Source organism: Trichosurus vulpecula, chromosome 4 (genome assembly GCF_011100635.1).
Source record: "Trichosurus vulpecula isolate mTriVul1 chromosome 4, mTriVul1.pri, whole genome shotgun sequence".
Taxonomy (NCBI): Eukaryota; Metazoa; Chordata; class Mammalia; order Diprotodontia; family Phalangeridae; genus Trichosurus; species Trichosurus vulpecula.
This window is the reverse complement of record NC_050576.1, coordinates 386,593,002-386,616,675: the sequence shown is the minus strand read 5'-3', so window position 1 is coordinate 386,616,675 and position 23,674 is coordinate 386,593,002. Positions and strand designations below refer to the sequence as shown.

General features: G+C 37.1%; 1 protein-coding gene across 1 annotated transcript in view; it reads left to right on the top strand.

Moving 5' to 3' along the window:
- Window positions 1-23,674, top strand: part of COL4A1 (collagen type IV alpha 1 chain) — a 247,878-nt gene that overhangs the window by 209,525 nt on the left and 14,679 nt on the right. Inside the window, exons 39-50 of the mRNA XM_036755107.1 lie at window positions 86-212; window positions 301-381; window positions 1,549-1,647; window positions 2,658-2,708; window positions 4,494-4,679; window positions 5,835-5,968; window positions 12,988-13,060; window positions 14,357-14,428; window positions 15,657-15,785; window positions 17,243-17,341; window positions 20,988-21,200; window positions 22,693-22,870. Coding sequence (XP_036611002.1) covers window positions 86-212; window positions 301-381; window positions 1,549-1,647; window positions 2,658-2,708; window positions 4,494-4,679; window positions 5,835-5,968; window positions 12,988-13,060; window positions 14,357-14,428; window positions 15,657-15,785; window positions 17,243-17,341; window positions 20,988-21,200; window positions 22,693-22,870 — 1,442 coding nt within the window. The remainder of the gene's footprint in view (window positions 1-85; window positions 213-300; window positions 382-1,548; window positions 1,648-2,657; window positions 2,709-4,493; window positions 4,680-5,834; window positions 5,969-12,987; window positions 13,061-14,356; window positions 14,429-15,656; window positions 15,786-17,242; window positions 17,342-20,987; window positions 21,201-22,692; window positions 22,871-23,674) is intronic.

The following is a 23,674-nucleotide window of genomic DNA, read 5'->3' as shown; positions in this document are numbered from 1 at the left end:
TTAGAAAAAGGTCAGAAAATGGCTAACATGAGAACTCCTAGTCTCCAATGTGAATTTAAATATGTGCATTTTTTTTTACTTATAGGGAGACCCTGGACCTTCAGGTTTTCCAGGAAGGCCTGGAGAGAAGGGAGAAAAAGGAAGTCCAGGGATGCCAGGGATGCCTGGTCCTCCGGGTCCTGGAGGATTACCTGGGAATGTAGGCTATCCAGGCAAGTGGAAGAGGGGATTCTTTCTGAATCTGAGGATTAAAATGAACAAGAAATCCACAAAGCTAAGGGGGACTCTTATTTTCTTTAGGGAGCCCTGGAATACCTGGAGAGAAGGGTGACAAAGGACTTCCTGGTTTGGATGGTGTTCCTGGAGTTAAAGGAGACGCAGGTAGAGAATGACTCTGAAAAGACAAACTTTGAAGAGATGCTGTGTGATGTCCTCTAAAAATGGGGGTATACTTAGTATTGACAATACAAGATGTCCTTGTAATTACTATTTGGTCATAAAGCTTTCCAGTGGTTTGCATTAGTAACCATCAAATTCCCAGAAGGATAACTTATAGTCAAAGAAGGAAGAAAAGAAACAAGCATTTATTAAGTGCCTACTGTGTGCCAAGTACCGTTCAAAGTGCTTTACAAATATTTGTTCCTCACAAAAACCCTGAGAGGAAGGTGCTATCCATCTCCATTCTATAATTGAGGAAAATGAAACAGACAGTGTTTAAATGGTCCAGTGATCCAGGGTCACAGAGCTAGCAAGCTGGTTTCGAACTCAGGTTTTCTTGATATGATGCATGGCACTTTCTCCATAGAGTCACCAAGAACATCAGGTATCAAAACCTGAAAAGACTTTAGCAGTTACCTAATCCAACTACCTCATTTTATAGATAGGAAACTGAGGCAAAGAGTGGGAAAGTGATAAGTGCCACAGCTTGTTAGTGGCCAGAAACAGGACTCACACCTAGATCCCATTCCTCTCTTTTTCTCATACTACCCATCAGCTTGGTTCATTCAGCTCTAGATTTATGCTTTTAGTATTATGTGTCTGAACCCTCATAACTTTTTGAAGGTTTCCATATGCATTTACAAATGCACTAAGTCTTGCCTTATTTGCCCTCATTGGTGTGAGGGACTCCCAGATGTGGAAAATTTTGTCACTGGTGGAGATCAGTAATTTGTCTATAATTTGTAGATTTCTAGTATTTATACAACTATTAGAGAAGTTCTATGGGGGCACCAGAAGGTTGAGTGATTTGCCCAGGATCACACAACTAATACATTCCAGAGGCAGATCTTTGAGACTCCAAGTCCAAGCCTCTATCCATTATGCCAGACTTCCTTCCACACTGCTCTGAAATAGTGATGTAAAGAGGGGATGGGAGAAGGAGCAGGGAGGGAAGAAGACATGCAGGCATAACAGAAATGGACAAAAAGGAAATAAGAGTTGTACTTTTTATAAGATTTGGAGCAACTGCTTAGTTTGTTTTGAGACTAAAGTCAGTGACCCAAGAACAACTCCAGAGTGAGTTACTGAATATTTCTCTTCCCTTTTTAGGTCAGCCTGGCCTTCCAGGTCCAGCAGGTCCAGGTGGCCAAAAAGGTGAACCAGGAGGTGATGGCATTCCAGGATCAGCTGGTGAGAAGGGTGAACCAGGTATGTGCCCTAGCTCACTGATTTTTTTTCCTTTTCTGTTCATTTGAAACATATATTCTGACTCATATGTCTACCCAGTTTCCTCTCAAGTACCAGAATTACTTGTGGGGGACCTTCAACCTGTTGCTCTCAGTCTAGCAGACATCAAGGTAGATGTGTTTCCAGATCACAAATTAAGATCTTAAAACACATTTACAGGGTCTCAAGAGCAAATTCAAAAGCAGAAGAAATGGTATAGTGGTTTAGATAGCTAGATTTCTTCTATTTATCTTCTTCCTTTATGCCCTGTGTTTATACCAATGGTTTTCCCTCTTCCTCCTCTACCAATTTTCATGCAAATTTAGTTACGTCCTGATTCTGATTAGGGGAGCTTAGTTGGATGTGATGCAATAATAAGCACTATAAGTTAATCATGGTAAAGGTCTTTATATCTCTTACCTGAAAGGTGTTAGATGATTAACCTATGAAAGGACATAGAATTCCAAATTCCTTAGATATTTTGATCAGCCATTGGGGTAGATAATCCTTTTGCAATTATAGATCCCACATTCTCTGTCCTTTCTGGTCTTGTGTTATTCTTGGCCACATATTCCCATAATTTCTCCATAGAAATTCCATCCAATGTACTGAAGACCTTCTGGTCTTCTGAATACCTCTGAGATATCAGTATGGCACCCAGGCTTTCCCTCTACTGTTTCTCATTCTCGCTACATGATTGGCCCAATTCCTTTTCCAGTCATACATGCCCTTCATATTGTCTTTTATTGTATCTTCAAGTAGCACAAAATAATTTCATATTTTTGAATTTCAAATACATAGTCGAAGGATTTATAATAACAAGTTGTAGAATAAGGAATTTTACCCATTAGATGGAATTAATTAATTGAAGAATGTCCTACAGAGTGAATGCAACTTGCATATTATTGCTGGTCTTTATTGGAAGGACAGATTGATTTTTTAAAAAGTAAAATACAACTTTGATTCTCACTCCTTCAATATTTACCTTGCAGGTCTTCCAGGAAGAGGACTTCCAGGATTTCCAGGTTCCAAAGGAGACAAAGGTAATAATTGCTAAATGTGGACCCCTTTAGAACATGTTCTTCTTTTTACACTAATTACCACTGCACAATATATCAACAGAGTTGGAGGTTAGAAATCTGCAAGATTCTACTAGTCAGTTCTATTAAGATGGCAGCATCTTGGACATGAGTGATAAGTAGCTTCTTGGTGTGCGGGGTCCTGCAAGGCAAGTGTTGTTTAATTCATGGACTGGAATGGTGTCAGTTATTGGTTAGAGGTTATGCTTCTGTTTTTTAAAACTAATTTAATAAATTTTACTAGCTAGGAAAATATCATTTATGTGTGTATACACATACACACATAGCATATATATGTATATGTAATTTTGAATTACATATAATCTTCATATATATAAGGTACATTCTACATGAGAAAATAGGGCATATTAAAACTTAAATGAAAGGCAAACAACATTTATGGAGGCCCCCTTTATGCAAGGAATTGAACATGCTGAAGTTACAAAGAAAAATTTTAAAAATAGACCCACTCTTCATAGATACGAGTAAATACATGTGACAGAATACACAGAGGTCAACGTCATCACCTATAGCATTCCAAGTTGTGATTGTGAAATAATAGATTCTAAGTAATTGTGGAGCTGGAGGGAGAGTTCATGTTAGAGTAACAGCTCACACTTATATATTGCCCTAAAGCTTGCAAGGTTCTTGCCTCACTACCATGTAACAAGGAAGGTACTGCATATGTTATCTCCATTTTATAGATCAGGAAACAGGCTTAGTGAGCTTGGATGATTTGTCTAGGGTGCCATTTGCTAATTACTGTACTTACTAAAATGCCTAACACCAAATTAGATAAATATGGAAATGTTTGTGATAGATGTGAGAAATCAGTATCATTTTGAAGAAAAAGCTGCAAATGTCAGAGAACTTTTGCCCTCACCTGGTTCCGTGAGCTCTCCCTAGAGTGAGCTCAAACCTTTTATTCTGGGCACCAATTGGCTTTGCTCCTGTGAATTCCCTAGGCTAGGGATGTTAGGATGGCTGGGATTTGGGCTTATTCCATTGTCCTTCCTTTAGTCAAGCCCTCTCCAAATTGGAGAAGGACTTCTTCGAATAGGTACCTCTTAGGGCTATTGAAGTATTGAATAGTTGCAGGATAGGGCAATGAATGAGGCACCCTGCTATGGTTTTGGTGGTAGGTTGGAGCTACACAGAAGGAGAATCCAACTGATCACATACAATACACTCTAACAGATTGGCTGTATGGTATATTGTGTTTTTTATTCATTACTTTTTATTGATATTAGCGACCATGTAGTGTGGTTGGCTTGTCAGTAATTTCTGTATTTCATTCCTTTGCTTTAAAAATATTATCTAAGATACTTGAAACAATCTCAGAATTTTAGCAGGTAAATTTGGAGGAATGCATTCATAAATAAACACTGAAGGATTTTCCCCTCAGGAAGTGATACTTTTCTTGATCTAGCCATGCAATATTCATATATACATCAATAATCTTTTGATAGAAATATAACCATAAAAAATGAGTAAGTGGAATATACCCAGGATCTTGTTATTCTGTTGGTTATTTTCTAGAGATGATGATGCAGTGAATTTAGAATGTTTGGTTTAAAATAAAGGGAAAATTGATGGAATACCAGCTTACTTAATAGGATGCTTCACTGAGCTCACCCATGGGCAGCAAACTGGTAGATCATGAGAAAAATGCTACATGAAAATAAATTGAACTGGATAATATTTATGTATTGGATTGTTTAATTATTAACAAATTATCTTGTTATTTAGGTTCCAAGGGCGAGTTGGGTTTCCCAGGATCAGCAGGAAGTCCAGGAATTCCTGGACCTAAAGGAGAACCAGGATTTATGGGTCCTCCGGGTCCTCCAGGGCAACAGGGATTACCTGGAGTACCTGGCCGAGCAGTGGAGGGTCCTAAAGGAGACAGGGGTCCACAAGGTCAACCTGGCATACCTGGTAAGTAGAGGTTGAACTGCATGGTGTTCACATTGGAGTTACAGGCATGAAAAATGCTTATGGTCCTTAGGACCATATTTCTTTGGGTTGAATTCTGATTAGAGCTTTAGCATATGCAAGTATTAAGGTACTGAAATATTTTTTTTAATAAACCTTAAAATTCCATTAAAGAACAAAGGTAGAGAGAATGAAAGAGGTAAATGCTTAGAACACGTTCCAGAATATTTGACATCTACTGCATTAATGTTCAAACCTACCTATGGTTGAATATATTTTAGCAACCATTTTATTTGTCAATGTGTAATAGGAATGACAGATCTGGTGTCAATGAGCATGAAGTAGTCAAATCAAATCAATAAGCATTGTTTCTATTATGGGCGAGGCTCTGTTCTAAGTGCTGGGAATACAAAGGAAAACAAATAGCAACCTCGCCTTCTCTTAAGGAGCTGACCACCTACTAGGGAAGACAATGTGCAATAAACTATGTACAAACAAGAGCATAAATTAAAGATAATGTCAGAAGGAAGGCATTAGCATTAAGGGAGATGGGGAAAAGCTTCTTCTAGAAGGTGGGATTTTAGGTGGACCTTGAAGGAAGCCAAGAGAACCAAGTAGCATAGATGAGTAGAGAGTTCATTCCAGGTATGGGGAACAGCCAGAAATGCACTTACTTGTGAGAGGAACAGCTAAGAAGTCAATGTCACTGGATTGTAAAGTACATGGAGGACAGTAAGATATAAGAAGGCTGTAAAGGTAGGAAGGGGCCAAAAACCATTTTATATTTGATCTTGGAGGTAATAGGAAGCAACCAGAATTTGCTGACTAGGGAGGTGACATGGTCAGACTTGTTCTTTAGGAAGATCAATTTTTTTAAAAAGGAAGATCAATTTGACAGCTGTAGAAGTATATCAGCAATTTTGTGAGTCAGGCTTTCTGTTTTCATTGAAATTCTTATGTGCTCCTAGCCTGGTTTTCCCCTGTAGCTCTTAGGTTGATTTTTGGTGACTGTAGTAACATTGCTTCTTTTTGATATGGTCAGACATTGATATTAGATATGAGGGTAGAAATGACATGAAAGGAACAAAATAGCAAGTACTGACATAACCCACCTGTATAAAATTTATAGAAAATTACATGCTTTTTAACCTTTTTCAGGTGTTCCTGGACCCATGGGTCCTCCAGGCCTTCCAGGACTTGATGGAGCAAAAGGAGAAAAAGGGAATCCAGGTTGGCCAGGAACCCCAGGTGCCCCAGGTGCTAAGGGAGACCCAGGATTTCAGGGAATGCCTGTGAGTTGTTTTAAATATATTGTCTATAGTTCAGTAGTGTACATTTCACTAGTTTCCTTCTAAATCTTCTATAGGTCCTCCCTACTAACCTTGGGGTTAGACACCCTCCTTTTCTTCATCTGATTCCATCATGTATAAATCTGCATCTTTCTCTCTCATTAACATCCCACCTACTGGGCAAATATATTTCTCATGTTGTTTCACTTCTCTATGCGCTACTGGTAAGATAGTAGGTAAATCTTAGAAAATATTTTGATATTTGATTCTATGTAATTATTAAGAGGGAGGAAAAATTGTGTTAGAAATTATATTTCTGTAAAATTTACTTCTATTCCTAGGGGAAAAGAAAACCACAAAATCAATGGGAAAATTCAGTGGATTAAACCAACCATAGAGTAATTATTAGCTTTCTAAAGTCAGTCATCTAGTTAGCAAGCATTCATTAAACACTTACTTTGTGCCAGGCACTGTGCTAAGCACTGGAAATACAAAGTAAGGTAAAAACACAATTCTTGCTCACATTCTAATAAGGGAAATGACATGTATATAATTTTAGACATACAAGATATATAACTAATTCTGTAAAACTTATCTTTTCTAGTTAGTTCCTATTATAGGCTGACAGGTCTGGAATAGAGGAGAAAAGATAAGAGATAAAATCTGTCTTGACTTGAATAAAACTTCCTAAGGAAAGGCCTCAGGGGTAACACATGCCAAGTAGTAGGATTTTAGTATTCACTAATATACAAATCATTAAATACTATGTATCTTATTTAGGCTATTACAGTGACAGACTACCTTTCAGGGGAGGGGGTGGCATTTGTAGTATTCAGACACCTCGATAAATCACATTTGCTCAAGGTAGTGATTATGGGATATATGATTTGATAGTATATTCAAATCTATGGCCTACTAAGTCATAGCATGACTGTTGGCTTACAGATAATATGTATATATTCATACAAATATGTCTACATGTAAATATCATAGAGACCAAAAGGAAAATTTGTTTTATTTCGACTTCCATCTTTGTTTCATGGGTTACCGTGAACACAGAATTTACTATTATTGGCTAGCCCGTAGGTAATGAGTTTTTCCATACTTAGGCTATCATTTCTACTGCAGACACAGTCTTGGAACCAACATCTTTACAGCTTCTTTGAACCTTCTTGGGTCTTGCTGGCATAGCTTTCAAGAATCCAGGTTCCGCTCCATGCCATGATGAGGCATTTTGGAGTAAGACTTGTATGTAGCTATCTTAAACTATAAGCATGATGCAACTTAGTAAGAAAATACAAAACATTATTAACCCTAGTCTGTCAATAGCAAATTTGAGGCTCAATGTCATTAAGATACTTTCCAAGGGTAGGTCTTAAATTATTGAATAAGAATTCCTAATCTTCATGTACTACCCACTCAAAAAATGTTGGCATTTTCCCAATGAATCAGTACCAGATAAAAGACTTATGAATAATTTGGGCATCTCAGCAGCTTTGGCTACCTGCCGTTGCAATAACCACTTTAAATTCATTCCTGTTATTTATAAAGCTTATATATTTTTCACTATATGTTGAATATGTATTGTGAGATTGCAATATGTGTGAATATATTTTCAGGCTGGTTATTGTTGTATTACAGTTACACAGTGATGTAAGTGTGTGCAATTTGTCAGTTATTTATATATTCCTGCTTTTCTTCTATCTGTAACATACAAATATAATTACCATCCTGTAGAGCCTGCCAACAGATATTAAGGAATCTTTCTGCATATTATTTTTGTTATGGCATTTTTCTATAAAGGCAAAGTAGAGAAACAAATCTGTGTAAGAAGTAATAATTTTTTTCATACATTATTATCAGTGACCTGGAAATAGAATATATATTGAAATGACTAGAAAGTGAGACAATATTTTAAAATTCATGATATTCATTTAAAAAAAGAAGACACCTTTTTATATTATCCTCCTTTGTTTTTTTTTTTTCCATCTCTTCAGAAATACCATTTTTCATGTAATATTTGAAACTTAGTTTTAGAGACAATACCAAATTTGAATTCGGGGAAAAAAACTTTCCTAAGAAATATCATGATACAGCCATATATGCTGTCATCATCCTCATTCTCATGAAGGGATTTTGTTGAGTGGTTAGCCCTGTGTTAAGAGCTGAGTATACAAAGAGATATAAAAATCAGTCCCTGTCTTGAAGGAACTTTCCATTTAAAAGGAAGAAAAAGGCATATAAACATGAAATGTAAGCATATCAAATCATCCATGTGTTTAGGTTCTAATTTGGCACACATAGTCATATCGTGATCCTTGTAATATCATTCAAGAAAATGACGAATAATAACAATAAGGCACTTTACAGTTACATTATCGCATTTGATCTCTGCAATAATCTTCTGGGAAATATATAGTGTAGATACTGTTATCTACATTTTAAAGACAAGAAAACTAGAACCAAGAAAGTGGCATAGTTGAAAGAATGATGGCTCTGGAGTCAGAGGACCTGGTTTCAAATTCTGCCTCTGATGGCTTACTAGCTGTGAGGAATTACTTGATATTCTTGGGCCTTGATATTTCTCAGTTTTCTCATCTTTCAAGTGAGGAGATTGAACTTCAGAGGTGTCAAACTCATGGCCCTTAGCTGCATGTGGCTGGAAATTCTGAAGGAGATTAAAATGTAATTGGAAGTGTTTAACAAAATGAATATAAATATGAAAAAATATAGATAATGTTAGTGAGTGGCTAGGTGGTGCACTGGAAAGAGTGCTGCACTTGGAGTCAGGAAGATCTGAGTTCAGATCTGGCCTCAGGCATTTATTATCTGTGTAACCCTGGGCAAGTCACTTAATCCAGTTTGTCTTAGTTTCCTCATCTGTAAAATGAGCTAGAGAAGGAAATAGCAAACCACTCCAGTATCTTTGCCAAGAAAACCACAAATGGAGTCATGAAAAGTCGGACATGACTGAAACAATTGAACAACAGGAAGAAGATAATGTTAATTTATGGTTTTCTAAGTCAAAATGTGGCCTGCAAGGATCTGTTTGTATCTGAGTTTGATACCACTGAACTATATGACTTTTGAAATTCCTTATAGCTTGAGTTATTTATATTTTTAATTCAATGTTTTATTTTTCCTTAATTACATGTAAAAGTAATTTTCAACATTGGTTTTTAAAATTGAGTTTCAAATTCTCTCCCTCCCTTCCCACCCCACCTCACTGAGAAGGCAAGCAATTTGATATAGGTTATACACGTGCAGTCATGTAAAGCATTATCCCATATTAGTCATGTTGTAAAAGAAAACACAGACCAAAATAACCCACTCCCCCCCAAAAATAATGAAAATAAAAAAAGTATGCTTCAATTTGTACTCAGACTCCATCAGTTCTTTCTCTGGGGATGGATAACATTTTTCATCTTAAGTCCTTCAGAGTTGTCTTGGATCATTGTATTGCTGAGAATAGCTAAGTCATTCACAGCTGATCATCTTACAATATTACTGTTACTGAGTACAGTGTTCTCCTGGTTATACTCATTTCAGTTTGCATCAGTTTATGTAATTCATTCCAGGTTTTTCTGAGAGCATCTAGCTTGTCTTTTAGCACAGTAGTCTTCCCTCTTGATCATATAGCACAACTTGTTCAGCCATTCCCTAGTTGATGGAAATCCCCTAAATTTCCAATTCTTTGCCACCAGAAAAGAGCTGCTATAAATACCAGACATAGTTCCAAATTATTCTACATAATGGTTGAATCAGTTCACAACTCCACCAACAGTGCATCAGTTTCTCAATTTTTCCACATCCCATCCAGCATTTGTCATTTTCCTTTTCTGTCCTATTAGCCAATCTAATAGGTGTGATGTAGTGCCTCAGAATTGTTTTGATTTGCATTTCTCCAATCAATAGTGATTTAGGGCATTTTAAAAATATGGCTATAGATAGTTTTGATTACTTCATCTGAAAACTAACTGTTCACATTTTTTGATCATTTGACAGTTGGGGAATGGCTCTTATTTTGATAAATTTGACTCATTTCTCTATCTTTGTGAGAGATGAGGCCTTTCTCAGAAAAAAAAACTTGCTTCAAAAAATTTTCACAGTTATGATTGCTAACTGTATTTGCCCCTCCATCCTATTTCTCCCCTGTTTATTCTATTCTCTCTCTCCCTTTACCCTGTCTCTCCTCAAAAGTGTTTTGCTTCTGACTACTGCCTTCCCCAATCCACTCTTCCTTCTATGTGCACCCCTACCCCCTTGTCTTCTTTCCTTCCCCTTCTACTTTCCCGTAGGGTAAGGTAGATTTCTTTTTTTTTTATTGTTTTATATATATATATATATATAATTTAATTTATTCAACATATTTAGTTTTCAGCATTGATGTTCACAAGAGTTTGAATTACGAATTTTCTCCCCATTTCTACCCTCCCCCCCACTCCAAGATGGTGTATATTCTGGTTGCCTCTTTCCCCAGTTGGCCCTCCCTTCCGTCCCCTCACTCCCCTCCCATCCCCTTTTCCCTTCCTTTCCTGTAGGGCAAGATAAATTTCTACGCCCCATTGGGTAAGGTAGATTTCTATACCCAATTGATTGTGTATGTTATTCTTTCTTTGAATCAATTCCAATGAGAGTAATTCCCTACCACCTCCCCCTTCTTCCCTTCTGCTATAAAAGCTCTTTCTTGCCTCTTTTATATGAGATAATTTATCCCATTCTTCCTCTCCCTTTCTCCCAGTGCATTCTTCTTTCTTACTCATTAATTTTTTTAAGATATCATCCCATCATATTCAACTCACACCTCTGCCCTCTGTCTATATATAATTCTTATAAGTTACACAAGTATCATCTTCCTGTGTAGGAATGTAAACAGTTTAACCTTAAGTGCCTTATGATTTCCCTTTCCTGTTTACCTTTTTAATGCTTCTCTTGAGTCTTGTATTTGGAAGTTAGATTTTCTCTTCAGCCCTGGTCTTTTCATTAAGAATGCTTGAAAGTCCTGTATTTTGTTGAATGTATGTTTTTTTTTTTCCACTGAAGGATTGTACTCAGTTTTGCTGGGTAGGTGATTCTTGGTTGTAATCCTAGCTCCTTTGCCTTCTGGAATATCATATTCTAAGCCCTCTAATTCTTTAATGTAGAACCTGCTAAATCTTGTATTTTTCCTGACTATGGAGCTACGATACTTGGATTGTTTCTTTCTGGTGCTTGCAATATTTTCTCCCTGACCTAGGAGCTCTGGAATTTGGCTATATATTCTTGGGGGCTTTCATTTTGCGATCTCTTTCAGAAGGTGATTCGTGGATTCTTTCAATTTCTATTTTACTCTCTGGTTCTAGAATATTAGGGTAGTTTTACTTGATAATTTCTTGAAAGATGATTTCTAGGCTCTTTTTTTGATCATGGCTTTCAGGAAGTCAAATAATTTTTAAATGATCTCTCCTGGATCTATTTTCCAGGTCAGTTGTTTTTCTAATGAGATATTTCATATTGTCTTTTATTTTCCCATTCTTTTGGTTTTGTTTTATTGTTTCTTCATGTCTCATAGCATCATTAGCTTCCACTTGCTCAATTCTAATTTTTAAGGAATTTTTTTTTCAATCAACTTTTGTACCTATTTTTCCATTTGGCCAATTCTATTTTTTCAGGACTTCTTTTCTTCAGTGAATTTTTGTCCCTCTTTCTCCATTTGCCCAACTCTGCTTTTTAAGGATTTCTTCTCTTCAGTGAATATATTATATTCAGTGAATATATTATAAGTATATTTTTTCTTATTTGGCCAGTTCTGTTTTTCAAGTAATTCTTCTCCTCATTGCATGTTTGTACCTCTTTTACTATTTGGCCCATTCTGTTTTTTAAGCTGTATTTTTGTGTGTGTGTGCCTCCTTTACCAAGCTGTAGACTCTTTTTCATGATTTTCTTCCATGTCTCTCATTTCTCTTCCCAAATTTTCCTATACCTCTCTTACTTGATTTTGAAAAAAAAATTTGAGCTCTTCCATGGCCTGAGACCAATTAATATTTTTCTTTGAGGCTTTGGACGTAGGAGTTTTGACTTTGCTGTCTTCTTGTGAGTCTGTGTTTTGAGCTTCCTTGTCACCATAATAACTTTCTATAGTCAGAATTTTTTTGTGTAATTTGCTCATTTTCTAGCCTATTTCTTGACATTTAACTCTTCGTGAAGTGGAGCTCAGCTTCCAAGGTGGAGGGCACACTATCCCAAGCTTCAGGGGTTTTGTGCAGCTATTTTCAGAGATACAAAATTTTCAGTTCTTCCAAGGTGGTATGATCTAAAGATAGGTGTGTTTACTACTCTCTTGGCCTGTGCTCTGGTTTGTGAGTGACCACAAGCACTCTTTTCTGCCTTGGAACTGTCCCTGCTTCACTGTGGTCACAAGCTGTGGTATGCTAGTGCTCCTCCTTACCCTGGGACTGCCACCCAGGACTGTGACCCAGATCTGAGTATGGGCAAAGCAACAAAGTCTTGCACCCGGTGCCAGCAAAGACACCCCTGTAGTCTCTCTCTCACCAGTTGTTTGACATCATTACTGTCTGTAGTTTGAGAGCTCCAGAAGCAACCCCTGCTGTTGCTGTTTCAGTCACTCCCAAGGCCTATGTCTAGTTTGCTGAGGCCAGGTCTGTGCTGGCACACCCTGCGCTGGACCACATTCTGTTCTCATCCTTATACAACAGATTTTTCCTGCTGGTCTTCTAAGTTGTTTTTTGGTTGGCAAATTGTTTCACCCTGTCCTTTCGTGGGTTCTGCCATGCCTGAATTTGTTTTAGAGTATTATTTAAAGGTCTTTGAGGGCAGTTTTGGGGAGAGCTCAGGTGTCTCTGTCTTTTCTCTGTCATTTTGGCTTTTATTTATGGTTTTAAGGTGACAAAACTCGTTAATGATATAATTGGTACTTTCCTGGCCTCCTGAATCTGGTAGATTATTTGTCAGAATAACCTCCCGTAACCTATTGCAACTCTGCCAAGTAACTCCTGCCTAATGACTCCATCTTTTTCCCTAAGGGTATTGGTGGTACACCAGGAATCACTGGTTCTAAGGGTGATATGGGACCTCCAGGTGTTCCAGGATTTCAAGGTATGTAACAGTGGAAGGATATTCTGTTTCAATTTGTACAGATTTTCCTAATCATAGTAAAATTAGCAATAAGTAGCACCTGCAGATTTATAGCATAAGAACTAGGTAACTTGTAGTATAATTTTATTTATTTATTTTTATAATCCATGGGATCATGTGTTGTAATAGCTAGTGGTTACCATATTTCTTTACTCGTAAATTAGGGCCATATCTTGTTACACTTATACCTCAGTGTTGATTAAGATGTTTCCATTAGACTGAAACATTTTAGAATCATATTATTTTCAAAATTACACTTTTTGATTCTAATTAAGAATGGTTTGTCATGGAAGTCAAAGAGTTCATAATGTTTTCCTTTGTTTTGTGAAGATTAAAAAGTAACAGCATAATAAATATGTACACTGAATTTTTCTTAGTCTTAAAAATTCGACAGAATTCTAGATAATGATCATACTACACATGCTCAAAAATGAAGTGCTAGCATTTCATAAAGCCAACCTGTATTTGAAAATAGTTGAAATTCAGAAATCTGTTTGCAGAAACTCAGGGCACAATTGTTAGTTGTTTCAGTCATGTCTGACTCTTCATGACCCCACTTGGGGTTTTCTTGATAAAGATGCTAGAGTCCTTTACCATTTCCTCCTCCAGCTCTTTTTACAGATGAGGAACTGAGGCAAACAAAGTGAAGTGACTTATGCAGGGTCATTTAGCTAGTAAGTGTCTGAGGCCAGATTTGAACTCAGGAAGATGTGTCTTCCTGATTTCAGGCCCAGCACTCTATCCATTGTGCCACCTAGCTGCCTTAGGGCACAAATAACATTATTTATTATTTATTTTTATTATTAATAGCATTATTTATTATTTTAGCCAAAGAACTCATCCTAGCCTGATAGCCAGCCTATAATGTAAAGAACATTGAATTTGTAGTTAAATGACCTAAATTCATAGCTTGATTCTGCCTTTTACAGGGTAGGTTGGGGTGAGGAGCCTGCAGTCTTTAGGCCACATGTGCCCTTCTAGGTCCTTGCGTATGGCCTTTTGACTGAGTCCAAGATTTACAGAACACATCCTTTTATTAAGGGAGGGCACATCCTGTCACCAGGAATATATCTGAAGCCTTTCATGTATGGAAGAATTTTATGTTAGAGCTTGTGCCCCTATTACATAGCCTTTGGTGATCCAAGGTCACTCCCATACTATGAAGAGGCATTAGGGTAGAAAGGATTACCTTTTCATGTTGGAAAGTTGGAAAAAAAAATTTCTTTTGTACTTTAATATTTTCTCTTTGCTTTCTAGGTGCCAAAGGTTCTCCTGGCATTCAGGGACTCAAAGGAGACCAAGGAGATCAGGGATTCCCAGGTTCAAAAGGTAGGAGTATTTGTCATGAGTTCAGCATTTACTAAGGATCTATCTTGGGCATTGTGCAAGACTAGAAAGGAAATGGGAGATACGGGCTTTTCCTCTTAGGGGATTTACGTTTGAGTGGCAAAACAAAGCACAAGTGAAGGAAATTACTTGAGAACAACAGTTACAAAGCCCTTATAAAGAATTGATCGGCAGATTTCCATGTGGTATGTGGTAGGATGCTATTTCTAGATCTCCGCTGTTCAGCATTTTTATAAATAATTTGAAAGAGGCACAGAGAAAATATTTGTCAAATTTGCAACTGACAAAAAGTTATGAAGATCGGCTAATATGACAAGACAAAATCAAGGTTAAAATGTTGATAAAGCTAGGATCCTCGTCCAAAACTGAATAGTAATACATGCAAAATTCTGTTCTTAAGTTTAGAAAATCATCTGCACAAGTACATGAAAATTTTATAAGAAAGTGACCTAATTTTCATTGACTTCAAGTCAACAATGTGACATAGCTACCAAAAGAAGCTAAACTTGAAACTTAGGCTGAATTAAGAAGAAATGTCATATCCAAATCAAGAGAGATAATAGTCCCCTTGTATCTGGAGCATTGTGTTCAATTCTGAGCACGACATTTTTTAAAAGGGCATTGGCAAATTAGAGCTATTTAGAGAAAGGCAATTAGAATGGTGAAAAACCTAGAAGCTTTGATGAGGAACAGATGAAGGAGTTGGGGATGTGTAGCCCAAAGAAGAGAAGACTTGAGAAGGTTTGTAATAGGTGTCTTCAATTATTTTGGTGACGATCATATGGAAGAAAGATTACATAATCTATGTAGCTAGACGAGGCTGACTTGGTAAAGAACATAGGCAACTTCAACTTAATACAATGAAGAGGTTTGTAACAATTAGGGCTGTACAGATATGGAATAGGTTGCCTTGCAAATTTGCTTTTCACTACTGTAAATGTTTAAATAGAAGACAATGACCGCTTGTCAAGGATATTATAGGGGGGGTTCTTCTATTTGTGGGAACTTGGACTAGATTACCTTAAAATTCCCACCAAACCCTGTCTGATCTGAAGCTCAAAAAATAGAGGTGAGAGTGAAGAAGAAAGTTTAGGTTTAATATCGTTGAGTTTTGAGAAAATTTAATATATTTGGGTTATATTTAGTCCTAACCTTTTTGTAAGTAGACTCCACAGTTAAACATTTCTCACTGTATTATTAATTCTTCCAGGTCTTCCAGGACCACCTGGTCCCCCAGGTCCTTACAGCCTAATCAAAGGAGAGCCAGGTATCCCTGGTCCTGAGGGGCCAGCAGGGCTTAAAGGCCTTCCAGGCCCTCCAGGCCCTAAAGGACAACAAGGTAGGAAATTTGTATGTCTCTGGGGGGGGGGGGAGTATTGGGGAGTTTATGTGTGTCCATTTGTGCATCCTCCTCTATGACTTTAGTTTTATAGCCAATACCTGTAAAATAAAAACTGTGCACTGTCAAAATGACCAATTGGATATGGATTTTCTTTTCAAGTCTAAATTTCTACTAAGACCAACCAAAGTTTTCCAAGGGAGTCCTTTTGGAACCAAACTGTAGGAAATGGGAAGCCAATTCAAACTGACCACCTTCTGATCCGAAAAAAAGGAGAGAGAAAAAAGAGTTATTTAAGTCTATGACCAAATTATTTGTAGGTGGAATTAGTGTTCCTCAAATATTGTCTAGAAGCTGTAATGACTTGATACCAATGTCTGAGTTCTTTTCTTCGTCACTCTTCACCCAGAGAGTTTATCCTACCCTTTGCCCAATCTCATTTCAGAGATATATTTCACATGTTAATGATAGATCAAAGTAAGAGAAAGAGAAAAAGGAAGAAAGAAAGAGAGAGAGAAAGAAAAAAAGAAAGAAAGGAAAAAGGAAGGAAATGAAAGAAAGGAAGAAAGTAAGGAAAAATGAAGGAAATGGAAGAAAGGAAGGAAAGAAGGAGGAAGGAGTGACCTAGCATTTATTAAGTGCTTACTAAATGCCAGGCACTGTTTAAGCACAAGCAAGACAGTCCCTGCCCTCAAGGAGTTTACATTCTCATGAGAGAAGATAACATTTAAAGGGGAGATACAAAGGAAAGGTGGGAGGAAGGCTGGGTTAAGGAGTTTTATTAATCTGTACTAATAGAGGGGGCGTGTCCAGTCAGCAAAGTCCTTGCCTGTTTCCACCCCTTCCTCTTGTGCACCAAGGGAAGAGAAGTCAAACCTTCAAGGTACCGTTTTGCTAAAGGATGCCTAAATATAATGTCAATAATCTCCAGTAATCTTTCCTTCAGACCTTTTACTTTAATAGCCTGCTATCTCAGAATGAACCTATCATGCTATGTGGAAGTACTCTGCATGGAACAAATGAAATAAAACATGTAAAGTGCTTTATAAACTTTAAATACTGGCTATTAGTGTTGGTGGTGGTAATTTCAGTGCTACTGGTGTTGTCTGACTGGTTAAAGCAAATATTCTTTTAAGAAAGGAAAATTGGTAGGTGGAAGTTCCAGTCAATTTTGACCTTAAAATGACACCCTAAAAGGGGAAATATCTGGGGTCAGACATTTCACAATGGAATAATCATCTATGCTACTTCGACAAAGGAAAGATATATATATATATAGATATATATAGATATAGATATAGATATATAGATATCATAGATATCACATCATATATGTGAGAGATATATATATATATATATACATATGATATATATATATATTTATATATATATATACACACACATATTATATATATGACTTTTAGTCATGTGCTTGTTTTTTTCCTCCCTTAATTTAGGTGTAACGGGATCTACGGGTATTCCTGGACCACCTGGTAACCCAGGGTTTGATGGTGCACCTGGGCAAAAAGGAGAACCAGGCCCTTTTGGTCCTCCTGGTAGGTATACTGACGTATTACAATATAAACCTTTAGTTACAAAGATGGTAGGGCAATAGATAGAACATTCATTAAGTACTTACTATGTGCCAGCCACTGTGCTATGGGCTAGAGATACAAAGATAAGTAATGAGCTAATCCCTATTCTCATGGAACTTACATCCTAATAGGGGAAGATCATACATAAAGGGGATCTGGAGGGAAGGAGAAAAGGAGAAGGACATGTAGGGGGTCCTGGGAAAGGAACCACCAATCAGGGGAGGAGGGCATCAGGGCAGGGGTTTCTCCAGGGTGACAAGAAGAAGGAATCTGGAGAGAGAGTACATGTGTCAGTGAAGTGAAACATGGTTGGAGTCCTTCCCAAAATGGTGGTAGTAGGGAGGGAGCCACCAATCAGGAGAGTAGGGCTTTAGAGTGAAGGTCTCTCCAATATGGCAAGGCATAAGACAAGGAGTCTGGATACAGAGTCCAGGAAGGACAATGACCAATTTTCGTTTATTTTTTTTTTCTAATTTAAGGTCAATAAACCTTAAGGTCCCTTTGTTTATATTCCCACTAGCACACTATATTTCAGTGTTATTTCTGTTTCAGCATACACCAGAACTTGAAAAATAAACTTAGTTGAAAGAACAACTGAAATGGACAATTCAAAAAAGTGTCTTAGAAACATTGTGTGTGTGTGTGTGTGTGTGTGTGTGTGTGTGTGTGTGTGGTGGGGGGATGTGGAAGGCCTTTGAAAGGGGTTCTTAGTTTCTGGGAAGTTTTTCAAATGTATAAGTTGCTGATATTTGAGGGGGATTACACAGTATGAAGAGATAGATACAAATTCCTATAAGAGAAGAGCATAGCTAGAATCCTGTACTCTCGGTAAATTTTCCTTATTATACAAAGTCTGTTTCAGTTATAGAAAGGGAAAAAAGCAGAGAACAGGTATATTAATGTCATAATTAGCTGAAATATTATTTCATATAATTTTAGAAACATGATCTGAATTCTGTAGGAAACAGAAATAACACTGAATTATACTGTGTTGGTGGGAATGCAAAGAAAGGGACCTTGAGGCTTATTGATCTTAAATTAGATAGAGAACAAAAGAAAAAAAAAACACTGATTTTGAAGGTTACCATGTGGCAGACTTCTGTCAAAAAATCTGATTGAGTTCCAAGTGTTAAAGATGATAATAGCAACAGCTGTCCTAGAGTTCTCCTATTCCTCTGTCTTCAACTGGGACCAGCTAGACAGAAAATATTTAATTCAACAACACTTTATTGAGTACCTAGTCTACTAGTGTTTCCTGGATGTAAAGATGAATGAGATTTTGTCCCTGGCCTCATGGAGATTATGGTTTAAAAGGGGCCATAAGAAAAGTACACAGAACCAAAATAAAAATCAGAATATGGTTAAGTGAAATAAGAAAGGAACAAATAAATGGCTGTTGTTGCTCAGAAGAGGATGAGATCACGTCTTGGGGTGAGGACTTGAGTTTTTGAAGAGTGGGTAGCATTTTGACAAGTAGGCTGTGACGGAAGAGCAGCCCAGGATTAGGGAGCATCATTCACAAAAACAAAACAAAAAACAAACCAAAACAAAAAAACCCAGCCTGGACAGAGAATGAAGAGTGCTTCAGTTGGCTGGAATGTAGATTATGGCTAAAGGAGTTGTAGGAGATAAGGATAGAAATGTAGTTTGAATGAGGTATATTCGGAAGGCTTTGAAAGCCAGGCTGAAGATTTTGGGTTTTATTTTATAAGCAACAAAGAGCCATTGCAGATTGTTGAATAATGCGTAGTAAGATCAAAGCTGCACTCTAGGAAATTTTAGATTAATATCACATTGCTTTGTAAAATGAATTAGATTGGGGGAGGCTAAGAAGAAGGAGTTGGATTATTTGGGTTGATCTAGTTGAGGAATAATTAGATAAATTATTATTTATTAAAGAATAGAATTAAAATAAATAAATCTAATTAATTAATTGAATCCTAGACTTTGATAGCAGCAATAGGGATGGAATGAAGTTGATCAATATGGGAGACATTGATTATATACAAATTAAAAGATTTCACAAATAATTGATTTTGTAGATAAAGGGAAACAGGAGTGGTCAAAGATTTCAAGCCTCAGTTATAGGGACAATTATGTTGCCATTAGCAGCAGTAAGGAAGTATTGAGGAGGAAATGATGATTGGTTGAAAGCTGAGTTGAGTTTTTGTACAGGTTATTTTTGAAGTGCCAGTGAGATATCCAGGTTTTGATGTCCAGTGATCGGTTCAAGACTGAACTTGGGTGAAAGGTCTCAGAGGGGTGGATTTAGGAGTTACTTATGTTGGAGTGTTGGCTGAGGTCTTTTACCAACATGAGATCTCAGAAGGAGCCTGTGTCAAGAAGTCTTAGGGTATGTCTACATTTAGAAATGAGGTAAAGTAGTTGATAAAGAGGCAGTTAGAGTGATATGAGGGAAATAGGAGAATGCAGGCGCGTGAAAGACAAAATAGAGTTTTTAAGGACTAATGACCATTGTCAAAGGAAAATGAAGCCTGAAAAGAGCTTTCGTGTATTTCTGAGTAAGAGGTTTGAGGATGGTCACAGTAACTTGGACAGGGTAGATGCCCAGCTGCAAGAATTTAAGGAGTGCTTAGGTGGTATTGAAGTAGAAATACTTCTTTGGAAAAATCAATTGCTGAAAGGAAGGAGAGAGGGTGGTAGTTTAACAGATCATATGATTGAGGAAAGTTGGTTTTTTTTTTTTTAATGATGCTGTTAACCAGGTAGAAGGATCCCATATACGGAGATTCCATAATGATTCAAGAGAGAAGGAATAATTCGTGGAGCAGGTTCCTGGAGGGAATAAGATTAGGAAACAGAAGACAAATTTGCCTTAATAATAACTCATATTTACATAGTGCTTTACAGATGACAAGCCACTTTGGGTGGTGGATAGCTCAAGTATTGTTACTTTCATTTTATAAATGAGAACACTGAGACCGCTTCAGAGAAGTTAAGCGATTTACCCATGTATATGGCAGAACTGTCAATGGTAACCAGGTTTTCTGATTCCATGTCCAGTGTATTTTCTTCTCTACTGTGCTCTGATGCTTCTCAGTTTCTTACATCACTTCACAGTTTGCAAAATGCTTTCCTCTAAACAATCCTGTAGGGTAGCTAGTGCAGGTGTTACTAACTTCATTTTGCAAAAGCTTAAGCTGAGACTCAGAGAGGCAAAACCACTTGCGCATGTTTCTCGGCTAGTAAGTGGCAAAGTCAGGACACACATACCCATGTCTAGGACTCATTCCACTACAACACTGCCTCTTTTTGCCTTGACCAAAAAGAGACACTTTTGGCATTCAGTAACAAGACCCCTTGGATGAAATACAAGAATTCAGTTTTGTGGAGGATGGTGGCTGAAGTATCAGATGGCCTAATAAAAATAGCTTAAGGAGGGCATTTTAAAAGGAAAAATAAAACACGGTAGGGAGGAGGGCTAAATTATAGCTAGCTCTTTACAAGGTACTAAAAAGTATAAACTAAGTGTTAGAGACATGTTTGGTGATAGCATGTTTAAGTCTGATAGATCTCTTTCACAAGGGTTGGGCCGTAGCCAGGGAAAGCAAAATTGAATAATATTTTTTTTTGTTCTTTTCTACAGGTCCAAAAGGACATCCTGGTCCACCAGGTCCAGATGGGCTGCCAGGTTCAATGGGTCCTCCGGGTACCCCCTCTGTAGATCATGGATTCCTTGTTACTAGGCATAGTCAAACTATAGATGATCCACAGTGTCCCCCTGGCACCAAAATAATCTACCATGGCTATTCCTTGCTCTACGTACAAGGAAATGAACGAGCACATGGCCAGGACTTGGGTGAGACATTAATGGGCATTAAAAAAATTCCAAAAAGTAAAAAGCAATTTAATATTGATAAATTTTAAAAATCATTTTTCTAGTTCCAAAATTTCTTTTACTCATGGATTTGTAGGTCTATCAAAAATGGTTGTTTCTAATGGTTAGAGAGAATATAACTAGGATATGATTAAGAAGACACTACTTGTTAATTAAAGAATTCTTTATTGGTTACTGATGCTACAAAGGTTTTACAGAAATGAAGAGATAGACAGATAAATACATATCAGGTTGCCCTCATCTATGTTTGATATATGCCTGAAATACTAAAGGCCACTGAGCTAAAAATCATATATGTGTGTGTATGCATGCACATATACATATGTGTATATATACACATATATGTGTGTATATATGTATACATACATATACACGCATACACACACATATATATATGTATGTATGTATGTGTGTGTGTGTGTATATATATACACACACACACACACACGTATATATGTATATGAAAAGTTTCTGGAAGAAGCAAATTAAAAAGAAATTCTCCGTGAAAGGTTGCTGACTAATACAACAGAATGTCAGCGTCAATGTGACTCCTGCCTGTTTGATGATTAACAACATCAAGGGCCTCTAGGCAGTACCTTGGATAAAGGGCTGGATATGGAGGCAGGAAGACCAGAGTTTAAATCCTGCCTCAGACAAGATTAGCTGTGTGACCCTGAGCAAGTCACTCAACCTCTCACAGCCTCAGTTTTCTTACCTGTAAAATGAGGGGGTTGGACTTAATCACAGGGGATTTAAGGTCCCTTCTTGCTCTACATTCATGCTCCTATGATTAATAATGATAATAATAATAATTAACATTTACATAGGTTTACATAGTGTTTTACATATGTTAACTGAACTTCACACTTTGGGGGGGCTATGATTATCTTGCTACGTTGTACATCAGGAATGGAGTGATTATTTTAAAAGATTTAAAACTACTTTCCCTCATTATGAGAATATTTCACATTTATAAAGTACATTACAGTTTTCTAAGTACTTGACTCAAAAATTTAAAATAAAGATATGGTCTGTGCAGAAGCCAACAACCAAAGCTTCCCAAACTTATTTGGCCTACTGCCTGCCCCCTCCTTTTTTTTTTAAAATTGCTCAGCACCCTTCTGGAAATCTACTTTCTTTAACCCTTTAGCGATTTTTTTTTGAAATTCCCATCATTTCAAAGTACTACCGTCCCCCTGGATTGTTCCAGTGCCCCCCCCCAGGGGGCAGTATTGCCCACTTTGGGAACCTATGCCAACAATGGTGAAAAGGCTTAAGAAAGAAAAAAAAAAAAGAAAATTTATATTTTCCCTAAGAATCATCGTTTAGGACAAGTAGTCCATTTCCTTATCCACACAAGCCTTTTCAACGAGGAGCTTCAAATAGACAACCTTAACCATTTCTCTTATGTCTTTTTCTTAAATCTGTATTGTTTTTTTCCTTGCTCATCTAGGTACGGCTGGAAGTTGTCTACGCAAATTCAGTACCATGCCATTCCTTTTCTGCAATATTAACAATGTTTGCAACTTCGCATCAAGAAATGACTACTCCTATTGGTTGTCTACTCCTGAGCCCATGCCAATGTCTATGGCACCCATTTCCGGTGAAAACATTAGGCCATTTATTAGTAGGTGGGTAGAATATTTGGCAATTCAGTTTGAAAAGAAATGGAGGTGCAGATTTCTCTCTGGCTTGGGGCAAGAGGGAACTTTTTTATTTGGTAAAGAGCTTAATTCTTTGCTGTGTGGTTTGCTGCATATGTTAAGACTTAGCATTGGATTTTTGATTGTGAAAATTTCATTATGTGAAAGTTGACTTGTTTGGCCACAAGCCAATTTTACTTATTTAATTTTTATTTTAATTTATTTCATTTTTAATAAATAAGATACAGAACAGAGGCAGCAGTAGCATACTGGAGTCACAGTTTTGATAGGTGAACAGCAGCCATGAGAATTTTATGAGGTAAAGCCCCTCCCTTCAAAGAAACTGAAGTTTTCAAATCTTGTATGGGTTTCTCAAACAGCAGTCTGTTGTTAATCCAACAAGACACTCGTTTAAAAGAAATATGTATGAAACACCCACTGTGTGTGGTGATGTGTGCTAGGTCCTGGGGAGAGATACAGAGATGAGAAGGATGTAGTCCATATCCTAGTGGTATCTTTTATTTATTTTCAGTGATTCTCCTATCATCCATGAATTATCATCCATCCATCCATCTATCTATCTTTACATACATACATGTTTATATATTATACATATAACATATGTGATACTAACATACATCTTAGATATTGTTTAAATATGCTAAGACCTCATGTCTTCTGTGACATTTTCTTTTACAGTATTCTGATTGCTTTGCTCTATGAGTCATTCTAAAGGCTGACACTTTACAGATGTAGCAGGTGACAAGAATTCCTAATTCAAACAAATGCATC